General features: G+C 47.8%; 1 protein-coding gene across 1 annotated transcript in view; it reads left to right on the top strand.

The window, feature by feature from the left end:
• TG (thyroglobulin) overlaps positions 1 to 23,192 on the top strand; it is an 825,201-nt gene that overhangs the window by 474,011 nt on the left and 327,998 nt on the right. The window contains exons 36-37 of the mRNA XM_078686739.1: positions 21,072 to 21,206; positions 21,435 to 21,599. Coding sequence (XP_078542865.1) covers positions 21,072 to 21,206; positions 21,435 to 21,599 — 300 coding nt within the window. The remainder of the gene's footprint in view (positions 1 to 21,071; positions 21,207 to 21,434; positions 21,600 to 23,192) is intronic.

Raw genomic sequence — 23,192 nt, 5'->3', positions numbered from 1 at the left:
ATCACATGGTCACACGGTGAGGAGCCAATATCACATGATGGCAGGGAAAAAGAGTTGAAGACCACTGTAAATACTGGTTTTCCAGCTCATTTTTCGGGGCTTTGAACTGCGGGCGTCCACCCCAGCCCAATCCACCTCACCCCATTTCAATCCACTCCACTCCAATCCACCCCATCCAGTCAACCCACTCCAATCCATCCCACTCTACTCAGTCTAACCCACTCTACCCCAATGCAGTCCATCCCAGTCTACTCTAATCCAATCAACCCCACTATCTCAATCCACTCTAACCCACTCCGAGCTATTCCACCCCACTCTACTCTATGGCACTCAACTCTATGCCACTCCACTTATGCCACTCCACCCTATGCCAGTCTGCACCACTCCATTCTACGCCACTCCACTATACGCCAATGCCCTGTATGACACTGCACTCTACGACACTCTCTGCCACTGAACCACTGACCTCTACTCCCCTCTACTTAACTCTACGACACTCTACTCCCACCTCTCCACTCACCGACACTCTACTCCAACAAATCCAGTCTATGATACTCCATTCCACTCTAGGACACTCCACGCAACTAACATTTAGCCATGCTAAACAACAACCACACTGGTGTACAACATGGCAAAAACACATTGCCAAAGCCAATAGCTCTTCAATAGGTGAGACCTACTGGCTTTACCAATGATTGTTTAATGTTTGTGACCACCAGGTTTTACCTTGGAGTGATGGATAGGAAACAATTGCAATAAACTGTCAGCTCTAGATAAGGTGGGCAGTCTGATGCCCATGCTTCGACAGCACTTACTCTATCCGAGTCAGTGGGCCACTACTGTCAGTTAACTGATGGTCGGCTGGACTCAGAATAAGGTGGGCAGACAAAGTACCCTGTCCACCAAACTCTAAATCAGGCCCTAAGTCTCTACGCCACTCTGTGGTACGACATACTGTCAAGAACAAGTGTGCAGGCAGACAAAGGAGAAGTAGCATTTTTATTCCATCTGAAGATGATACCATGAAATTGGGTGTTTGTACTGTGCGGCCGCATATTTTCAAGTCTGGTTTTAGGGTAAATTGTTGTTTGCTAGGTTTTCTCTTATTTCCAAAGTGAAAAATGTATATTTTATTCAACTGCAATGGGTGCAGAACAATTTGTAGTGCCAATTACATATGGGACTACAACTGTGAATAGCTATTTATCCTCCCAACAGTACTACAGTGTACTTTCAAGGACAATGGTGGTGTATGAATAAAAAGGCAACATGCATATTTGAAGTATGTATATATGCATGTATATGGTATTTCTATAGTGCACACCTAGTCAAAAGGCAAGGGAGCGTTTTACATGGTCAAAGACAAGTACAAAGAGAGGAACACTGATGCTTAGCTTGTTCTGCCACATAATCCTGTCATTCACACTCCACCAGGGTAACTGTTTCAGAGAAAACGTCATTGTTTTTCTATTTCCAGTTGGAATTTTTTATTGATGTTTAATTTTGTTGGTCAGTTCCAGCTGCGATGTTTAGAGTTCAGTTAGAGAACCTCCCATGTTTTTTCTGACAGATACATACTGCTTTAGACTAAAAATAGATATTCTGCAAATGGATCCAGTTCAGCAAATTCCTAGGGTGGCAAACCTAAACATAGCATTCACTGCATGCTCCCGAGATCCCTTCCAAAAGATGACGTAACCATGCATCCAAATGTGGTTGTAAACTAAAACGACAACAAGGGAATGTTGGTTGCGTGGCATTTAACCACCACAAGGAAAGCTACCTAAATTATCTCTGATTTTTTGATGCTGCACGTTTAAATATGTATCCGGTTTCCAAAATCTCGTAACAACAACTGGAACCAGTAGAACCTATTTATAAGTGGTATTTCCGCCAGAACTTGGGTGTATATTCCGAGAACGATTCCTAAATATATCATTAACGATGACACTCACCTGGAAATAGTTAAAACACTGACATGAATTATAAACGCCTCACTCGTTTGTCGAGCTGCTGTTTGGTTGTGGTTTCAGACACTGATCATTAAAGTAATGCTAATACTAAATCACATTACAATGAATGATTTCGTTGAATTCCACACGGCTTTCCACAGCTGAGACATTGATTGCAAAAAAGGATATTTTGTACACAGTGCGCTTATGGCCGTGTGGCTCTGTCACTATTAAGTTAAATGAAAATAAATAGGAAAGACTTTGTCAAATGCACACCCTTAAATTCTCTAACCCCTACAATATGCTCAAAATTGGAGATTGACTATGGTGTGTGATAATGTAAATTTGTGCATCTATCTCTCACACCCCTCCCAAAGACCAGATACGGCCACCTTTCTGGTCCCTCCTGCATGACACCAACCACTTCCAGCATAGGATGACAATACACAGAACACTTTGCCATCATTGTGAACTACACCGCGTGGTAGCATGCTACTCATCCCAAAATGCTCTTTAGTGCCCCGGGTATGGATACGAATGCTTTGCCCCTGAGAAAATCCGCAGTTGGCTGAGGACCAGGGGGCAGATGGACAGAAGCATCATCACCCATCCAGCCTGGCATCCAGCCTTGGGGAATGCACACAATGTTCTTGTTGGTCAGGCCCTGTTTGGGGGACCACAGAGCAGGCGCCGGCAGGGGCAACAGGGACAGGACTGTGATGGTTGCGATCTTTTGCCTCTGGTGCCCTGGGGTGTGCCCTACTGTCGCTCTGCAAACTGAGCCAAGTGCACCTTTCCACACTTGACTCTCAGGGTAGGGAGGGAGAGCAAACAAAGTTTTCTAAAGAAGGTAGTGTGAGGGATAGAGTCGGAACTCAACAGTGAAACAACAGGCATAATAGCATACTGTCCAGTCTAATATTTGTCTTAGAAAAAGAGAAGCGCATAAGTAGCATACCAAAATAAAACGCAACTCATCGTGATGGGAGTTCGGCTACATGGTTCTAGAATGCCACGGGCCCAAAACAAACCATACAGCTCTCATACTGCCCTAGTGGGGTGGTGACAGTTCTTACCTCTCTACGCCATTCTTCTACAGGGGTGCAGTTTCCAAACTTCTTCAGTGACCTAGCAGGAAAGGCAATCTCCTGGGGTAGAATCAGCAGAGGTGCAAGTTCACTACTTCGCCTCAGAGAGTAATCACTAAATTCTGGGACCTATAAGTCAATTCGGTTTGTATCTTGCAAACGAGTTTATATTGGCAATAATTTTGCTTTCAACGTGCAGTTTCTGAGTAAACACAGTTTCCCAAGTTCTTAGCACGACATTGTGTTTACCTATACATGAGAATGTGGCTTAGCTCTGGTCATATGGGTGACATCTCCACCAGTAGGCACAGGGTCGGGATGGCAGCCCCTGCTGCTTGGATCTCATAGCTAAACAAAGCAGCATGGCAGGCATTTGTCAGCAGTCACCTGTCTTTTGCAGTTTATCGTCCAAGCTGTTATGGGTTTCTCCCCTACAGAGATGATGATGTCTTGTTCCACTGCACGTTGCAGCACTGTAAAGATTGGTTGCATACTTGGCAAGGTCGGACAGCACACTGGTACTTAGGGAGTTGTTGTTACGTCACACAGTTTGTTGCATGCACCACAGAGGAAGGCTGTGTTATCCTCTTAGCTCGCGACATCTTTTAGATGCTGCACACCCCAGAAACACAACTGGGCTTCTCCTGCGGGATAGTCTGTGCTCTCTAAGGCCAGACACTCTCCTTTCCTCTCTGATCAGGCAGGCTTCTAGGTGCTAGACAGACCCACAACTCCTACAGCAATGCTGTGATACTTCAGATGATGTTCCCTCACTCTAGAAGACTGGCTGTCATGCAAGCACCAGCCCTAGATCACAGCAACTCTTTAAATAATCTGTGGGGTGGTTCTAGACAGGGGTGGTTCATCCACTATCTTAAGTCCTAAAACTACTTTTGACCAGTTTCTTTTCAAATGTAATTTTCTGGCTACAGTATGGACACTGCCTTTGTGAAAGGTGATGGCTCTTACAACAGGTAGTGATGATGCTGGCTCTGAGCAGGGGTATCCCAAAACATGGCACAATGATGTGTAAAGACTCGGACAATGGTTGTCATAATCCTTCCTGAAGTTGCAATGAGGGAAAGACAAAAGTGAAAATCTGCCTAAAAAATCCTCACTCTCAACAGAAAAACATCTGCTGACTCACTTCCTCTTCCCTACCATCCACCCACATGGCAGTGCTCAGGAAGGAAAATCAGCAATCCCTGGATAAAAGATCTCATAGAATTTCATAGGGTAGCCCTGTCTCCATCCTCCCTTAGTTGAGCCTCTGGGTCGCTTATCTTCAGCTGCAGGAATGCAAACAAAACCCTTCTGCTGACTGGGTAAGCTGTACCCCTCCCTCCATCTTGTGCCATGTCAAACCAAGGACTCTCTAAAACAGATTTCAATGGTTCCAGCAATATAACTTTCACCATAACACTGAGTCTTGCTACCACCCACACTGTACATAAACAGACTCAACATGCACATGGAATGTCAACACAAGAGTCTGAGTGCCACATTTGAGCATTACTTTACATGAGTGTGGTAGGTTGGCCGCATTCGTCATGAACCAGAAAAAAGGTCTGATTTGTTTTATCAATCCACAAAAGTATCGGTATGCTGAGATCACCGCCTCCCACTACAACTCGGGCCATAGCCAGTAGTGCCATCTCAATGAAAGGATTTTTTTTTTTTTTTTTACAAAAAACAGTGGTCCCTACATGTGGACAAGGTAACATACAAAAAACACCTGATAAGTAGTATGTCTTTTGTCCAGCCGGACAAGAAAATTTATTTTAAATGTTCTGGTTGATAAAGTGAATTTTAAGAACCAAAAAAGATAACAAGTGGGCACAGCCGTGACCCACAACAATCAAGCCAAAACAACAAGGAAATGGCCAAAAGGGCAAAGCGAAAATCTGTCTGTATACTTGTGGTCAGTGCTACAGACTCAATCTCTTAAACATAACCATACCATTGCATCAAATAATATAGCATTATCATATTGCATATGGGGTTTTTTAGTCGACGACGTTTCGATGCCTTTTTACATTTGTGACATCATCATCAGGACAAGAATTATCAACATTATTGTTTTGTACAACAGTTATTAACACAATGCCTATTATCGCATTACTTTACATGAAGGAAATGGGAGGCAAGGGCGAAGGAAAAACAGGAAATATATATCAGTTTAGGCATGTTGGAGACAGTTTTTAAAAAAAAAGAGTGACTTGAGAATTGCGGCGAGTGAAGAGGTGAAGATTGTGACCTAGGAGGTGTTCAGGCAGGCGTGTAGTTGGACGGAGCGGGTAATCGGCGAGTGAAGGGGATAGTAATATAACCATGAGTTCAAAGTATCTATTGAGATCAATGGGATGTGAGGTAGAAATAATTTAATCAATATTGGCTTTATGACTAAGCGGTCTTTCTGGTGATCGAATGGAAATAAGTCTAAGGCAATTGCATGGCTGGGTCGTGAATGACGTGAAGAAATAATGTGAATAGGTCTCTGGATGTGACAATAATCGTGGGCGGTGGCAGGAGAAAGAACCGAGTTACCTACATGTTGGTTTCTTCGTAGGTTCAGGAATACTGATGAGTAAATGCTGATAGATGTGCTTTCTGAGGAAAAAAAGGCGTGGGGTTAGTGATTCCGGTCGTCTATCTTAGGCGGAGTGCCGGAGTGAGGGGGTAGGACATATTTACCTTTCACATCAAGTCCAGGGCTTCCATCAGGTTTGTATGGATTTGCCAGGAAAGGAGCGTGATGGCTCAATCTAAACAAATGGAGCGGGGTAGGAGAGTTAGATACCTGCGATGCAGTGTATCAGATTGCTCCTTGCTTAATTACCAAATGGCGAGAGTCACTTACTTGTGATGGCCGGAGCGCTATGGCGAATACGGCAGTCCGATGGGATCGATCTTCCGGTCAGCCAGAGGAACAGGCTTTTCAAGCCACATGGTCCATGGAAACCGATGAGGGACTTACTGTGACTTGGTATCTGGTGGAGAATGTGCAGCAGTGAGGCGGCCATTTTGGAGTGGTGAAAAGATCATTGTGATTGTGTGAGACTAATAGTGCAGCATGCACTAAGGGCAACAGGTGACTTTCTAAAAACGGTTTTCATTAACATAATGACATATAAGAAAGATTACAATAAGGAGGTCCAGTCTTCAAGGCCGTTGAGGCCTTTTCTGATACTGTCAGTTTTTAAAATCCAAAGCAGTTCCTCTTTATTGAGCAATTGGGAAAGGTACGCTCCTCTGGGAGGTGGTTTGATGATAAAAACAACTGTTCAAAGTAATTCTTCCTCGCTGTGGCCTTTTTCCTAGAAATGTTCCACAAGTGGTGCATTGGCTGTGTTACACCGGATCCTGCTTCGATGTTGGCCGATTCTTAGTTTTACTTTTTGACTCGTCTGCCCTATATAGATAAGCATGCAGGGACAGAGAATTGCATATACCAAATTCGCAGAGTTACAGTTGGAAAAGTATCTGCGGTCAAATTTAATAGTGCCATATTCAAAAGACTTTCCTTCAATGGTGGAGTCACAATAAATGCAATTCCCACATTTTGAATGGCCTGTTAACGGTGGGAGACAGATTTTCGCTTTGCCCTTTTGGCCATTTCCTTGTTGTTTTGTCTTGATTGTTGTGGGTCACGGCTGTGCCCACTTGTTATCTTTTTTGGTTCTTAAAATTCACTTTATCAACCAGAACATTTAAAATACATTTTCTTGTCTGGCTGGACAAAAGACATACTACTTATCAGGTGTATGATTATTGTTTTTTGTATGTTATCTTGTCCACATGTAGGGACCACTGTTTTTTGTAAATTGATACTGCCCAAGGTCCCTATGACATACCTTTCGGGTTCCCTTGTCTTTGTGAAAACATGTCAATGAAAGGGGCATGCTTAGTGTGTCTCTACAAGTTACAGAACAAGGTCTGGACCTTGGAATCACCATGGACAGGCCTAGGCCTTCAGCGAACATGCTAGATTAGCATGTCAGCTGGGCCAACAAAAAGTCTAAAAACTAGTTTAGCATGCGGTCGGTCACTCAGGCCAGGCATACACACTTGTTTACCATGCAGGGGACAGGCCAGTCTCAACACAGTTATACAGAATGCTCCCCCTCTGCCTAAATCCTCCTGGGGGTGGTCGACCTGAAACTCAATAATCACTGACTATAAAGGAGGGTTGGCATGAACACATTTTCAGGGCTGCTGCCAGTCCATCCTCGAGTAGGAGTATGAAGCACTATATTAATGCTACAATACAATATGAAAATCCCTTTAAAATGTATTATGAGACAATATTGCATGAAGTGCAAAAAATTAGCTCCTCAGAGTAAACAAATATATGATATATGTGATGACACATGTGGCCCTTGCAAGTACAGAGGGGCAGATTTACAAGCCCCTTGTGCTACTTTTGTGTCACTTTTCCCATGTTAAAAGTGACGCAAAAGTGGTGCAAGAGGCTTGTTAAAGTTAAAAACACAAAGCCAATGGAGAGCAGTGGAGGGGATACATAATAGGTAAGCTTTTAACATGTCCCCAATATGTCTGTGCAACCAGACTGCTGTTCGCTCTACATGCATGCGTGTTCCTCTTGTTTTGAGTAACAAGTGTGACAGTGTGTCACAAGACTGGTGGCTTTATTTGCATGGTGTGGCACATGGGCAGGAGGCTCCAAAGTGCAAGGAGTCACATAAGATACACAGGATAAGGAACTACGTGGAAGAGAAAGGAGTAAGGAGAAGCACTTAACTCAAAGAAGGTGATTCAGGAGCCACAGACAGGGGCAGAGAGATGGAGGAGTGTCAGGGGTGCTGGGGCATACATTTGGGCACAAAAGTGAAGAGCCTCGCGGTGTGGTATCATCAATGGATTACATGGCATTGAGGTGCGAGTGGCTGAAAGGTGCACTGTGCCAGGAGAAATATGCTGGCAGTGGCATGAAAGAGCAGATGGGCATCCCAAGGAGGCAGATCGGTGTAAACTTGTGGGCAGCCAATGAGGCACCGAGACAGGCCAACAGTTTGGGTATACAGGGCCAGGCATTGGAGGGGCTGTACCAGTGAAGCCATGAGCAGGGAATGCTCGGGGGTACAAGCAGTTATGAACCTGGGAGTAAAAGAAGACACCTGGGAAACTGTAAGTAGAGGGCGCACAGAGAGTGCAGGAATGGCACTCTGGACATGGGGGTGTACAAGATGTGCACTGTTTATAGCTCTGTAGAAACAATTTATTGCTAAAGTGCCCATACCCCAGATGCTGTGCGGGTGGGTGCTGATGACAGCACAGGACACAGGTGTTTTGGACGGTAGCTGTCATTTAGTGTTAGACAGCCTTCATTTATTTCACCACAAAACTGCATGACAGGAGGGGGCGTGGCTAGCAGCCGGAGATGGCGGCAGCGTAGAGGGAGAGCTCCGAAGGTAGAGTGGCCTCCTCGCAAATCCGATCAATAATCCGTCGACTACAGATTCCCAGAGGGAAGGTATCGAAGCCCAGGACCGGGCGGCACACCCGGCGAAAACAACGGAGAGAATCCGCCTGAGGGAAGTGAAGATCGCCGTTCGACCCGCTCGGGCCACGGAGCGGAGCAGAAGCAGGGAGGTGGTGTGATCCGGGACCCGACAGGAAGTGCTGTGGTCTGGGCGTGCAGGCACCGGAAGTGACCGCTGGTGGTGGAGCTCCGACTGCGGGGAGTGTCCGACGGCACTGAGACTCAGGTATGTGTGGCCGGGAGACTGGCTGATGTCCGTTGTGACCCGACGCACGCCAGGGACCTTCCCAGATCGCGGTGCGGAGGCGGAAGACCCAGCCACATCGGGACTCGGACCCGCCATCTTAGACCCAGGCACCTATACACCAGGGGCGCGGAGCTACGTGTGAGGCACCTGTCCTGGCGCGGCGCCCTGCAGACAGCGTGGGGGCAGATTGGGGTCCCTGCCCGGATCACGGGTCACCTGGAACGGGGGTGCACTGTACCTTACAACAGCGGCGCAGGGACATTCTGTAATGCGCCAGGGCACGTCTCCGGCCCATTCACCGTAACCCAAACACCGAGCCCTGGTGCGGACCCCAAGGTCAGGGTCCCCGCACCCCACGGACTACACACGCCATCTGTTCCTAGCCCAGTGGGGGAGTGAGCCGCATCGCAGGTGGAGTCACCGCCGAGAGGGGCTGCTGAGGGGCACTGTTCTCCCGGCTACTACACTGGAAGGTGGACACCTTCATAAAGAGGCCGACAGCGGACCCAGCTGGGGACGGGACCTGCCGGGGGCCGCACCGCTCGACGGTTGCGGAGTGAGAACTCGGTGTGAGAGCAGGCTGAGTGGAGAAACGGCCAGAAACACCGGACCGGAGTGCAACTGCGCCAGGTTGACGGGGAAGGGGAAAATCCCGAGCGAGCCACACTGTGATAGGGCCAGGGCCGTGGGTCCCACCGACAGTCTACACATGGCGAGCGGGAGGTACCATAAATAACGCCTGTCGGATTCCGGACAGGTAGAAGGAAGACCAATATCCTTACTATCTTGGAAACAGCAGGCACACGCCGGACACACCCCCAGCTGGAATCGGCTCCCTGGACGCGTCGTGCACGGCCACCGTTCGCCTATTTATCACCGCTGCGGCAGAGGCTGGGATGGCGGGAAAAGGCCCGAAGGGCGGCAACACGCAGTCAAGACTTGAAAAATATGCGTTTGACAAGACGGCGTCCTCCCCGACAGACGCGAAGTCGCAGGCAAGCCAAACAGTAGACTCGGCAGGAGGGAAGAAAGCAACCCTGGAGGACGTGATGCGAGCCCTGGCGCAGGTTCAGACGACAGTGGGGTCGATCTCAACGGAAATCACACTGATAAGAGCGGACTTCCACAAAATGGCCGAAAAAGTGAACTCGATGGAGTTTGTAACCAAGTCGTTAGTGGAGGATGTCTCAGAACTGCAAATCAGTATGGAGCGGATCTCGAAAGAAAACAAAGACCTACGTGAGAAGCTGGACGAGCAGGAAGGGCGCTCGAGACGTAACAACATCTGCATAATAGGGGTTCCGGAATCGGAAGACACTGGGGTGATGGACCTGTATGTGGAGGAGCTGATCCAGCAAGAACTTAAGCCCAAGGGTCTCTCCGCCTTTTTCTCGGTTGAAAGAGCACACCGAGTCCCAGGGGGTCGCCCGAAAACGGGAGTAGCTCCACGACCGATCATTGCCCGCCTCTTCAATTTTAGGGACAGGGACGCGATTCTGCAAGCGGCAAGAAACTCACCCCCAATTAAAGTCCAAAACTCCACACTAGCATTCTTTCCGGACTACACGGCTGAGGTTGCCCGCAGGAGGAGGACATTCTTTGAAGTGAAAAAAGAACTTAGAGCGAGGGAACTTCCGTACGCAATGCTCTTCCCGGCCAAACTGAGGGTAGTGGCGGACAATAAAACGTGGTTCTTCGATACTCCGGAGGCGACACGAGACTGGCTGGAGGGCTGGAGACCAACGGGCCCACCTCGCCGTTCTAACAGACCGAACAAGCACCGCAATAATGGCATGCGACCGAGCTCACAGGCCTCTGAGGGAGACTCGACACAGCATCCACCCCTGAGCGAGGTCCAAGAACGTGAAGACGAAGAAGAACAATGACTTCCCAGGTCTACAATGGCAGACTAACTAAAACTGTGACTGGGTGGGCCGCCAAGGACACTGGGCGGAGGACCTCCGCGGAAATGTTGGAGGACCACAGACTCCGGAGAGTCCTTCACCCCAACGAGCAAGTACTGTGTTTTGGGTTCGGGTTAGGCACTCTGCTGAGTTTAGGGGGCGGGCAGTTCTGAGTCCGTGTAGCAGGGGGGCAGGGAGGGGGGGAGTTGGGGGTAGGGAGGTTTGTATGTTTTTTAGGCTGTTTCATAGGTCAGACTTGGATTGGCAAAGCACACGTACACAACATGGCAGGCTCCAGGCACTTTCCCACACTATTTTCACGATGACGCATAAACACTATTCACCGCAGAAGCTATGGCGCACACTACTCGAAATGACGTAGGGGGGGCGGACCCGGGATCGGGACCAGTGGCACCTTTACAACTTTTGTCATGGAATGTGAGGGGCCTGGGGGATAAGATCAAGAGAGGCCTAGTGTTGCAAAGTATAAAGAGACTGGGCCCGGCCCTAGTTCTGCTACAAGAAACACACCTAGCGGGCACTGCCACACGAGCCCTCAACAGAAAAGGTTACCGCATGATTGCTCACTCGGAATTTACTAGGGGGTCTCGTGGTACAGGGATCCTAATGCACCGATCCTCCAGATACATAGTTCAGAACACGAGAGTGGACACGCAGGGGCGCTTTGCAGCTGCTCTTGGACAATGGGAGGGGAGGCCACTGAATGTGGTATCGGTGTATATACCGCCGGCTCTGCATGCAGTCGCACTCCCTGACCTAGGGAAATTTCTGCTGGACCTCCCGGAAGGGGATCTCATAGTGGGAGGGGATTTTAATGCAGTGACACACAATACCTTGGATAGATTCCCGGTAAGAGCTCAGGCTCCCGGACCGTCCCGACTGAATGACTTCCTCGAAGCACAGGGTCTGAAAGACCTTTGGAGAAGCTTCCACCCGACAGCCCAGCAATACACTTACCACTCTGCGGTCCATAATAGTCTCTCAAGGATCGACTACTTCCTGGCGTTAGGCCACGGACTCCTGACGGTCGAGGACGTACGGATTGGACCGAGAGGTGTCTCGGATCACTCCCCGTTGACGCTGACTCTTTCTAACCCGGAACGGTCCCGAAATCGCATTTACCCGATATACCCGGGGTATCTTAAAGTACCCCAGGTGACCAAAACACTTAAGACAGCTACCAGAAGTTACCTCGCGGAGAACGAAGGCTCTGTCTCCTCTCCCTCAATCCTCTGGGAGGCATACAAAACGGTGCTCCGGGGACAAGCGATTTCCGCCATAACGAGGCATAAACGCACTCAAAAACAAGAACTGATACATCTAGAGGACGAACTCACTAAGGCCAACGACGATCACATGGCTACTCCGACAAGTACCACGCTGCACGCACTTCAATTGTGCCAGCGACGCCATACTGACTTTTTACGCCAAAGGGTGGTAGAAAATATGACGGCCACAGCGCACAGAATATATGATATAGGGGATAAGGCCAGCAAACTCCTAGCGTGGCTGGAAAGGAAACGGGAGGGGCAGAGGTCGATTCTGCGACTGAGGGACCCGCAAGGGGGAATGCACACTCGCCCCTCACTGATAACCGAACTGCTCGTAGATCATTTTCAAACTGTGTATGCCCCTGAAATAGACGTGACGCGGGAAATGGCGGAGACGGCTCTGGCGGGAGTGCCCACCCGTGCACTGTCTCAGGACATGATGGCAGAACTGGAGGCAGACCTCACTACTGAAGAACTGCAATTGGCCATCGCAGCGCTACACTCAGGAAAAGCCCTAGGCCCCAATGGGATTCCGATTGAATGGTACAAGGCCATGTCGGAGACATTAGCTCCACCCATGCTTCACATGTTCGTAGAGAGTCTGGATAAGGGACAGCTACCGCTTGACCAGCGCATGGCGACCATCGTGGCTATCCCAAAGCCTGGCAAGCCGCCTGAGGACTGCGGTTCCTATCGACCGATCTCCCTCCTCAACGCCGAAAGTAAAATACTGGCGAAACTACTGGCCACCCGGTTGTAGCCGCACCTAACTCATCTGATACACCCGGACCAGTCGGGGTTCATGCCTCATAGAAGTACGGCGATGAATCTCCGCCGCCTGCACGGAGTGCTGGCAAGAGCCCCATTATTGACTGAACCTACAGCGATCCTCTCGCTGGACGCCAAAATGGCGTTTGATTTGGTGGAGTGGCGGTATCTCTTTGCGGTCCTACAACATATGGGCTTTGGCCCGAAGTTTGTAGCGTGGATCAAGTTATTGTACAGCGACCCGGTGGCGCGAGTGACGGCGAATGGTCACATCTCAAGAGACATTCCGATAGCAAGGGGCACGAGACAAGGCTGCCCGCTCTCGCCGCTACTGTTTGCCTTAGTGCTGGAGCCGTTAGCCACGATCATTAGAACCACCCGGCTACTGCGAGGAATAGATTGGGGTGGCGATTGGGAAGATAGAGTGTCACTATACGCCGACGATATGCTGGTGTACCTGACTGACCCGGCAGAGGGACTTCCGGTATTGCTGGCGCTGTGTGAACGACATGGTGTAGCCTCAGGATATAAAATCAATTGGGCGAAATCAGTGCTCTACATGTTGCATGGGACACCGCCGCACTTGCACGGTGATTGTCCTCTGTTACTGGAGACCGTCTCCTTCAGGTACTTGGGGATCCAAATCTCCCAGGACCACGTGGCCTTTTGGGAACGGAACTTGAAGCCACTGCTGGACAGACTAAAAGCGGATGTCCGACACTGGAAGACCCTCCCATTAACGTTATTGGGAAGGGCGGCGCTCTTCAAGATGATGGCGTTGCCCCGTTTTCTTTACGTCTTGGAAAATACACCCGCGATAGTCCCGCCGTCCTTCTTTAGGCAGGTATCAGGGCAGCTGTCAGGCCTGCTGTGGGGAGACAGACCGGCCAGGATCGCTCAAGCGAAGTTGCATAGAGACTGGTACAGTGGAGGTATTGCGCTCCCGAACCTGGAACTATATTATTGGGCGGCACACCTCAAGGTGATTAACCAATGGTTACATGCACCACAGAATGACCCGGCTTACCTGGCTGACAGGAGGCAGCTAGGCACCACTACCCTTCTGGCCCCGCTCTACAACAAAGGGTTAATGGCGAAACTAATAGGCCCTACTAAGCACACCGTCACGCTATGGCACAAGGCTCAAAGACGTCTACACTGGGAGGGTGTGATCACACGGCTTACACCTCTGTGGGACTCCAAGGCCCTGGGCAATCTACGACACAGTAAGGGCTTTACCCAATGGGACAATATAGGGATCTCCACGGTGGGAGACATGTGGTTGAGAGATGAAGTCATTCCGTTCACGACCCTGAAAGACCAATATGAGCTGGGCGATACCGAAACATACCGATACATACAGATCAGGCATGCTCTAATGGCTGCCATTGCACCGGGCACTAAAGTCCCGGAATCGGCTCCTTTAGAGGACCGACTCCTTACAGACTACATGGATTCCAGCGCCACCTCCCTCACGTATCGCAAGCTGGTGAACAACTTGCCTGACCCATTACAGAAACTGAAGAATACATGGGAGGAGGAGCTCGGGGACTTGGACGAGACAAATTGGAATGAGGCGCTAGCGTCGCCTAAAGAAGCTGGTATCTCGATGAGATTCCGCTTAGTGCAATTCAAAATATTACACCGGGTGTACTACACACGCACCACCCTACATAAAATCCAGAGGGCGAATCACCCATACTGTCTGAGAAATTGTGGGGAGGAGGGCACACTGTTTCACACCCTATGGACATGTCCCAGCATGGTAGAATACTGGAGGAGGGTAACACGTACTATTGCCCGGACTCTGCAGCTCCCATTCACACCTGACCCTAGAATCTGTCTGCTGAATGTCTGGGGCCCGAACAACCTGACTCCACAGGGGCGGCAATGGGTGGTCATCGGACTGATGCTAGCAAAGCGAGACATAGCTCAGAAGTGGGGGGCCTCAGAGACACCGACCTTGACGCAATGGTGCAGAAACATGGACATGCTAATGGTGACGGAGCGGGCGGTATACCAGCAGAGAGTCAGCCCCCGTAAATGGAACAAGATATGGATGCCATGGAACACATATCGAGGGGAAATTTGTGAACCGTTGCCAGAGGAGGAAGATGTAGACAGTTCGGATGAGGAAGGGGATATGGGATAGGTGTGGGAAGAAGGAGGGAGATACAAGCGCAGCGGGAGGGTACAGAGTTTCCCTTGCCCTCCGGACATGGAGGATGAATGTACTACCTGTGGATCAATAGGCCTTAACTGATAGGTTGATACAATGGGAAGTGATACTCTATATGCACACTGCTACTTACCTGCCAATCTATGACCTTACAGTTGAACGTTATGTTATAAAAAAGAAAAGTTGCGATAATGGTCGGATGCAGCCGAATATTGAGGCGGCACTGACAATGATATCACAATGTACACTATTTCTCTGCTTGCAACAATAAAAAAAAAAATAAAAAAAAAAAAAAAACTGCATGACAGAAGAAGACGGGCTATTTTTATCACTGGCATCTCAATGTGACACTGTGGGGCATATTATCAAGCACATGCGATAATTATTGCAAATCGTGCATAGCGCGATTTTCATTATCGCGTCTATCGCTGGATTTCAGCGCCGGGTTAGCAACATATTATTAACGCTTTTCACCCAGGCGATGTGAAATCCAGCGATAGAGGGTGATAACATGCATTAGCGTGAAAAAAGCAGCGAAAAATGAACTGTGATAATGTAAACCTTGATAATAGGCAGGTGTGGACTTAGCCCTCAGATCCACCTCCCATGTTACAGATGGCTAAGTCGTATTAATAGCAGGAGTTAAAATCTTGCGATAAAGGGGCCTTAGTGTGACTTTGATCATTGATTCGCGGGTCTGGGTAATCCTTGTAAATATTGCGATGTAGTTTTAGCGATGTTTACCCATGTTGTTCTGTGAGGAACGCCCACTTTGCATGTCATTAGCGATCATAATCGCTGACATGCAAAGTGGAGAAAAGACGGCTGCTTACTCAAGGAAACACGCGTGAGCATGTTCTTGATAATAGAGCGATATTTGTATCGCCGCTTTTCGGCCGAAAAGGGCTACTAAAGTGGCGAAATTGGGCTTGATAATATGCCCCTGTAACCTTTGAAAAAACAGCACTATCGGTGTGTTTAATTGTGAGCTGTGCGTCAGCCTTGTAGGTGGTTTTCCCTGTTGCGGTCTCAGAAGGTTTAAATAAAAAGCACGATGCCTGATGTTGCGTCCATCGTGAGCCTTGTTATGCTTTAGCCTTGCAGAAGGAGGTCCATTCAGCGACTCCCGCACCAGCAACAGTTCTCCACACTTTCTAATATATACGAGCAGCATGCCTGAAGGCAGACGGGAATAACCTGAGAGTTAAATCATCGAGCTATTGGTACTTCTTGAAAATATTCTCATACTGACGTTGAAGCCCGACAGTGACCCAACATCTTTAGCGTGGGTTCCAAGGTGTCACCAAGTATAGACAGGCACTTACATTTCAGACAGACTTCTCGGTGGTTTTTCCCGCCTTGACAAATCTGTATAACTCGCCGACGTTATTTGGTCAATTTCATATCGATAAATGGCTTCGCGTCTACATAAAACCTCCTAAAGTATGAATATATCAACCTCCAGCGGGGTAGAGACGTTTTAAGGCAGTGTCAAAGTGGGCTGTGACCCAGGGCCCCATCCATTCAGGGGGCCCTAGATAGAGCAAGCTCTGCTCTGCAGAGAGTCTTGCCTGATGCCCTTGAATAATTCTTAAACAGATTATTTTAAATACTGCTTTCTTTTAATTTAGTCTTAATGTGAGTGATTTGTGAGTCTATTACAGACATTTTGCAAAGAAATGTTCTGTTTATGTTTCATGTAACATCCATATAAAAGTTTCTTTTAGATCAAAACAGGACCTCACATTTGAGAAATAGGAAAGTGTTACAGAGATTATTTCCAGTAATATTAGTGAGCTGCTGCTGGGTTGCAATATTGAAAACACACATCACTATCTCCAAATATTAGATGTAAACACATTTAGAATGCTAAGGAGTGACTTGGCCAAAGAGGGCATGAAAGACCTGAAATTGAATCATCATTTCAAAATTGTCCCGAACAGGGGCCCCCCCAAACATGTTTGGCCCAAGGCCTCTAAAATCCTTCATATGTTCCTGAGGAACCTGTGAGGAGAAACGATATCAACATAAAAGAGCTCAGTGGGTTATGCCCCATCTGCTGAGGTTAACGCCGAGTGTCACTCGAGCAGCAGGATTCGTGAACGCGGCGTTTATACCCGCCACAGCTTTTCCCCTCGAGAACAGTTACCCGGTTTCTGCAGAGGCCGTATGGACTATAGAGGCATATATCAGACTGAAGTCTGCACTTGATAAGAGCCTGGTATATTACAGTCTGGTGTCTGCACTCAATAAGAGCCTGGCATATCACAGTCTGGAGTCTGCACCCGATAAGAGCCTGCTATATCACAGTCTGGAGTCTGCACCCAATAAGAGCCTGGTATATCACAATCTGGAGTCTGCACCCGACTAAGAGCCTCGTATATCACAGTCTGGTGCCTGCACCCAATAAGAGCCTGGTATATCACAGCCTGGAGTCTGCACCCGACTAAGAACCTGGTATATCACAGTCTGGAGTCTGCACCCGATAAGAGGCTAGTATATCACAGTCTGGAGTCTGCACCCGACTAAGAGGCTGGTATATCACAGTCTGGAGTCTGCACCCGACTAAGAGGCTGGTATATCACAGTCTAGAGTCTGCACCCGACTAAGAGGCTGGTATATCACAGTCTGGAGTCTGCACCCGAATAAAAGCCTGCTATATATCAGTTTGGAGTCTGCACCCGATAAGAGTCTGGTATATCACAGTCTGGAGTCTGCACCCGACTAAGCGGCTGGTATACCACAGTCTGGAGTCTGCACCCGATAAGAGTCTGGTATATCACAGTATGGAGTCAGCACCCGATGAGAGCCTGGTATATCACAGTCTGGAGTCTGCACCCGATAAGAGTATGGTATATCACAGACTGGATTCTGCACCCGACTAAGAGGCTGGTATATCACAATCTGGAGTCTGCACCCGATTAGAGTCTGGTATATTAGAGTCTGGAGTCTGCACCCGACTAAGGGGCCCATTATGATCGCGGACAGACTTGAGTCCGTCCGCAACCATAGAAGAGGAGGGAACCTCCACATGGCCTGCGGAGTTCCCTCCTGTCCAATTAGGATGTGACCGCCACCCTGGCGGTCACATCCTCTATTTTTACCATTGCGGCGGGTGCGGCTCCAAGCTGCACCTGCCGCAATGGTAAAAATGCATACATTGCATTTGTATGCAGAAAGCGGCAGGCACTGTGCGGTGCCTGCCGATTTCTGCATACAAATGCAGGGGGGTACCATAGGTACCCCCCATGTACACCCCCACACCCCCTTCACCCAGGGGGCCCGCAACGGGCCCCCGCAGTGAAGTTCCACATGCTTTTCCAGGGCGGAAAACCCGCAGCGGAAAAGCATTTTTTTAAACCCATCCTAATATGGCTGGCGGTGTCTGAGAGACACCGCCACCATATTAGAGCTTTTCTGCCGCGGTTGTAAGACAACCGCGGCGGAAAAGCTGCGAACGGAAACCAGGACCCACCAGCCATCCTAATGTGGCGGTGGGTCTTTGGTGAGTCCGCTGCCGTTTTTCCGCGTCCTCCGGGCCGGCGGTGGCTTCCGCCGGCCCGGAGGATGCGGAAAAACCGCAATCGTAATAGGCCCCTAAGAGCCTGGCATATCACAGTCTGGAGTCTGCACCCGATAAGAGTCTGGTATATCAGAGTCTGGAGTCTGCACCCAACTAAGAGGCTGGTATATCACAGTCTGGAGTCTGCACCCGATAAGAGCCTGGTATATCACAGTCTGTAGTCTGGATCGACTAAGAGCCTGGCATATTACAGTCTGGTGTGTGCACCGACTAAGAGCCTGGTATATCACAGTTTGGAGTCTGCACCCGATAAGAGCCTGGTATATTACAGTCCACGGTGCAAATAATTGCAACCTAAGAGAATTTAAAAAAAAACACAATTGATTAAACGTGTTCTATGAGTAGATTTGCAATTTGCAACCCCCAGATTGCGACTCCTTGTGATTTTCAGAGAAATGGCGTCATGAATGTATCCCCCCTCACCCGTTCTCTGCAACTCACAAGGGTGTGTACGAATGGTTTGCAGCCTCAGTTCCAGCTATAAACTCTTGATTGGCCCCGGACTTTTGAAAAGGATTCCTCTCAAATCCCAGAGCAGAAGTTGTCTTGAGTGACAGCTCCACTTGGTGAATAGAGCTGTGGGCATCGGGGGTCAGGGCACAGGAGTTACCGCAGTGGTGTAACAAAAGCCCCTGCGGTGCGGGGGGGATTGGCCGAGCTCCGGGGTCCCCGCAGGCACTAGTGGGTCCCTGGCCTGAGCTCTCCAGACTGGGCCCCCTGCATGCCCTTTAAAGGGACCCCACCCCCCGCTCAAATTTCATTACGCCACTGAGTCCCCATGATCGCTTCATGCTTTCTCTGATGTCCTTTACACAAGTGCAGTTTTTGTTGTCCATGCAGTCCCTCTCCCAAGTGCTGCAGTCACTTCTTTCTGTGAATACTAATGCAGTGGTGGAGATCTGCTTCGTTTACAGACTCCCTTACTACCTGTGTGCATTCTCAGCCAATCAGGAGGATGCACACAAGGAATCCGACCTCATCACTACGTACAATGTATTCCTCCGAATCCTACCGAAGGGTCTTTTGCGAGATTAGTACTTTTGTCGCAGTACAAAAATAGCAATCCAACGGTACTACATCATTGTATAGTTATCAGTGGCCAATATTCTGTCCCCAAGGCACTGCCTGTGTTTATGTATGGGGGCAACAGATGCAGACCTCGGCCTGCTTAAATTAGATTTACAACCTCTTTTCTTAATATAGAGTTTATTTTGTTTTGACCATGAAGATGCCTACAGCTAGATTCATCAAAGTAAATTCGGCTCGCAAAGGGCCAGATTCTGAGAATCTGGCCCTTTGCGAGCGCAATTTTTGCATTTGGGATTCATCACCCCAAATGCAAAAATCGCAAATTGCGAAATCGCTATATTGCGAGGAATTGCATTTAAGGAATCTCTATTTGAGATTCCTTAAATGCAATTCATGAACCAATTTAGAGTTGCGAATTCGCAATTTTTGGCCGCTATTTACCGCGAAGTCTGACTTCGTGGTAAAAAGCGAAAACTTAGAAAAAATGCACTTTAGTGCATTTTTCTAAGTTGTATGTTACACACACACATGTCCTTTGGACATGTGTGTGCGCAACATCAGTCTATATTTTCATTTGAGGGGTGCTACAGGGTGTCCTTTGGACACCCCTGGCACCCTTGAAATTGCATCCTTATTTGCGATTAGCAAATTGCTAATCGCAAATAAGGAATGACTCCCCATTCATTCCTATGGGCCTAGGCCCATAGGAATGAATGGGGAGTCATTCCTTATTTGCGATTAGCATAGGAATGAATGGGGAGTCATTCCTTATTTGCGATTAGCAATTTGCTAATCGCAAATAAGGAAGCTGTAGAAATCGCAATTTTTTTGCGATTTCTACATGAATGCCGTTTTGCGAGTCTTTAATAGAGATTCCTTAATAATCGCTATTAAGGACTCACAAAACATTACAATGATGAATCTGGGGCCTAGTTACATCCAGTTTATGTTCCACTTCTAGATGTGCCAAGTTAGTGACTTTGGAACTGTGAGATATGGATTATAATCTCTGTTCAACACTTCATCAAATTATAGGCACTCTGGAAATGATTTAAAACATCAATAAATATCGTATAAAGAAACATTGTAGATTTGGCTTTCACAAATGCTGTTTCTCATATTAATTCCCGCCTCATTGTCTTTCCCAATGTTGAGGAAAAAAGTAACCAATGCTATTACTTTCTGAATAGGATGCTTGTTGGATAAACAATTGAATGTGACGAACAACATGGTGACAGCGCGCACTTTTCAGATGTAAAATTGCCCCACTCACATTTCAACTGAAGCACTTCCTGGAGGGTGGAATGATGAAACAAATTGCCAATACCACTCCTTTCAAAGAATTGTTAGCAATAGGTCTTCAGGCAGCTGCATTGTCTAGCCAGAACTAATATCTGAAGTGTTATTTCATGTCCTTGAATGACTGAAGTTCAGTTTTTCTGTGAAGCCAGATTCGCCATGCCTTGCAATTCTGCTGTGTTTCGTTTGTAAGTAATGCTGGTCTGAAATGACTGTTTTTCTTATAGTGCCTCTAGATGCCTGGAAGCGCCTGGATTCCTCATCCACTCTTGTTGATGCATCTCTTCTAAACTTTGACATTGCACACATCAGCCTAAATCAGCCCAGTGAATTTATCGCTGCCAGAAATTACTGTTTATCAGGTAAATATTACAATTTCTCATTTGTTGGTTTTAGTTACATATGCGTTTTATACCGGAACATGTTTTATGACTGTTGTGTTGTGCCTGTGAGTTGAATTTGACTCTCGACAAAGAAATGTTGTGAAATCTCATAAAATGTGTGACTTGTCCAAACTTAGATTTCCACACACCTCTCCTCCTAAATTTCTATTACTTTCAACATTGCTTTCATTATTCTCTTTTTCTCAGTGTGTTCCCAAAACTACTCCTGTGTTGTAACTACGCTTGATGTGCTGCCCTCAGCTGTGAGATGTGTTTTTTACCCGGAGACGCAGACCTGTACGCACAACCTGGAAGGCCACCATTGTCAGCTGTTGGTTAAGGAGCCAGCTGCCTATATCTATAGGAGGCAAGGTAAGGCTGGTCTCTTACACACCCCTCTCCTGCTCTGGAGCCCCAGCAAAAGCGAATCAGTCTGAACAGTGCCCTTTGTCTGACCTTGACATTTCTGGATGGAACAAAATCAGATTCACCAGAAGGTTCAAAATGGAGTATCAACTACCATTTTTATCAACTTATTTTAATCACCCAAGACAATGTGGGTTTATTTTAGAAGCTTTTGAATAGTGCGGCCGCCCCTATTTCTTACCACAGTATGTACACATAGCTACCAAGTTTCCCATTTTCATTGGTGATTAGCCGCCCCACTCCAGGCTTTCTCTTTGAATTCTAAGACTTGCAGTCCTGGTTATATAACGAGATAAACACATCTACCAGCTTCATAATGCAAAGAAAGCACCTGGTTTGAACAGCTAGTCACGCACCTGGGAACGTTGACAGCGCTGGTGGCTGGGTGGGCCAGAAGCGAGGGTGCTCACATGAAGGTTGTGTCACATGACTGTAAGTCTCTACCCACACGTGCATGCCTGTACAGCCAATGGAGTGTTCTCTGGGATTGAGAGAGTGAGTCAGTCGTGGTGTGGTGTGTTTTTAACCGGGTCTGGTGGCTCAGTGGACTAATACATCCACTGCAGGGACCTGTGTTCAACTTCGTTGTCACAGGTTCAAATCCTGGCGGGTCCACTCAGCCTTTCATCCTTCTGAGGTCGATAAAATGAGTACCAGTGAGTTGGATAATAATAAACATCTGTTATTCAGCGCCAAGATGCCCCCAGGTGAACGTGTGCTTTACAAATACGCATGTTATGTTATGTTTTTAGTGCACCTGTTGTGGTTTCTTTAGTGATTGGGTGATCTCTCTCTTAATGTCCATGTGTCCACCGCTGCCCTTGTCTGGGTGTGGGGTTATCAATGACGTCTCTTTGAGGGGCTGGTGCTGTGGCCTTCCATCAAAGTGTTAAACTAGCTGAAGATTGAAGTCATGTCAAGCTAGTGCTTTGTAGTTGGGATGTGACATGTGTGTCAATGTCTGCATGTTCTATGGTAATGTTGTGGCCTATTGAGTTAGGTGCCTGTTTCTATAAAGGTATTTTTAAAACACCGTGATTTAAGTTCGACTATTTTAATCTGCTCTGCTCGTTTCGTGCCTTTTCATGGCACACAAGAAGTACATGCTCTCAACTTTACCCATGCTTATTTCATCACTTCTGTTCTCATGCTTCAGTATAAAAGCACTTCTTGAAATAGTTTACTGCACACTTTTTTGTCACTCGTGCTCTGTGGTAGTAATACACCTTCTCCACCCTTTTACTTCTAATGTTAGTCTTTGGCATCTCCTCTCCTGTACCTTATTGTGCTGTCTGTGTGTCGCCATGTTATGTTGGTGCTGTCCCAGCATGCTTCACTTCCTTGGTGCCAGGTGCTTTAGACTCCTGGGCAGACTAATGTCTGCAATTGTGGCATTTCCTGATGTAGCAATACCCTGTAGGAGAGAGAAAGGAAGTGGTCACATGGGGCAAACAACCTTCCTAGATCCATGTGTGGGTGGTTTGCTGGTGGAGAATTTTGGCAATAGTGCGTTTGTGAAGTTGGCAGGGCGGATCTTTC

Source organism: Lissotriton helveticus, chromosome 4_1, assembly GCF_964261635.1.
Source record: "Lissotriton helveticus chromosome 4_1, aLisHel1.1, whole genome shotgun sequence".
In the NCBI taxonomy this organism is placed as follows: domain Eukaryota; kingdom Metazoa; phylum Chordata; class Amphibia; order Caudata; family Salamandridae; genus Lissotriton; species Lissotriton helveticus.
The sequence above is the reverse complement of the archived record's forward strand: the minus strand, read 5'-3'. Positions and strand labels throughout refer to the sequence as shown.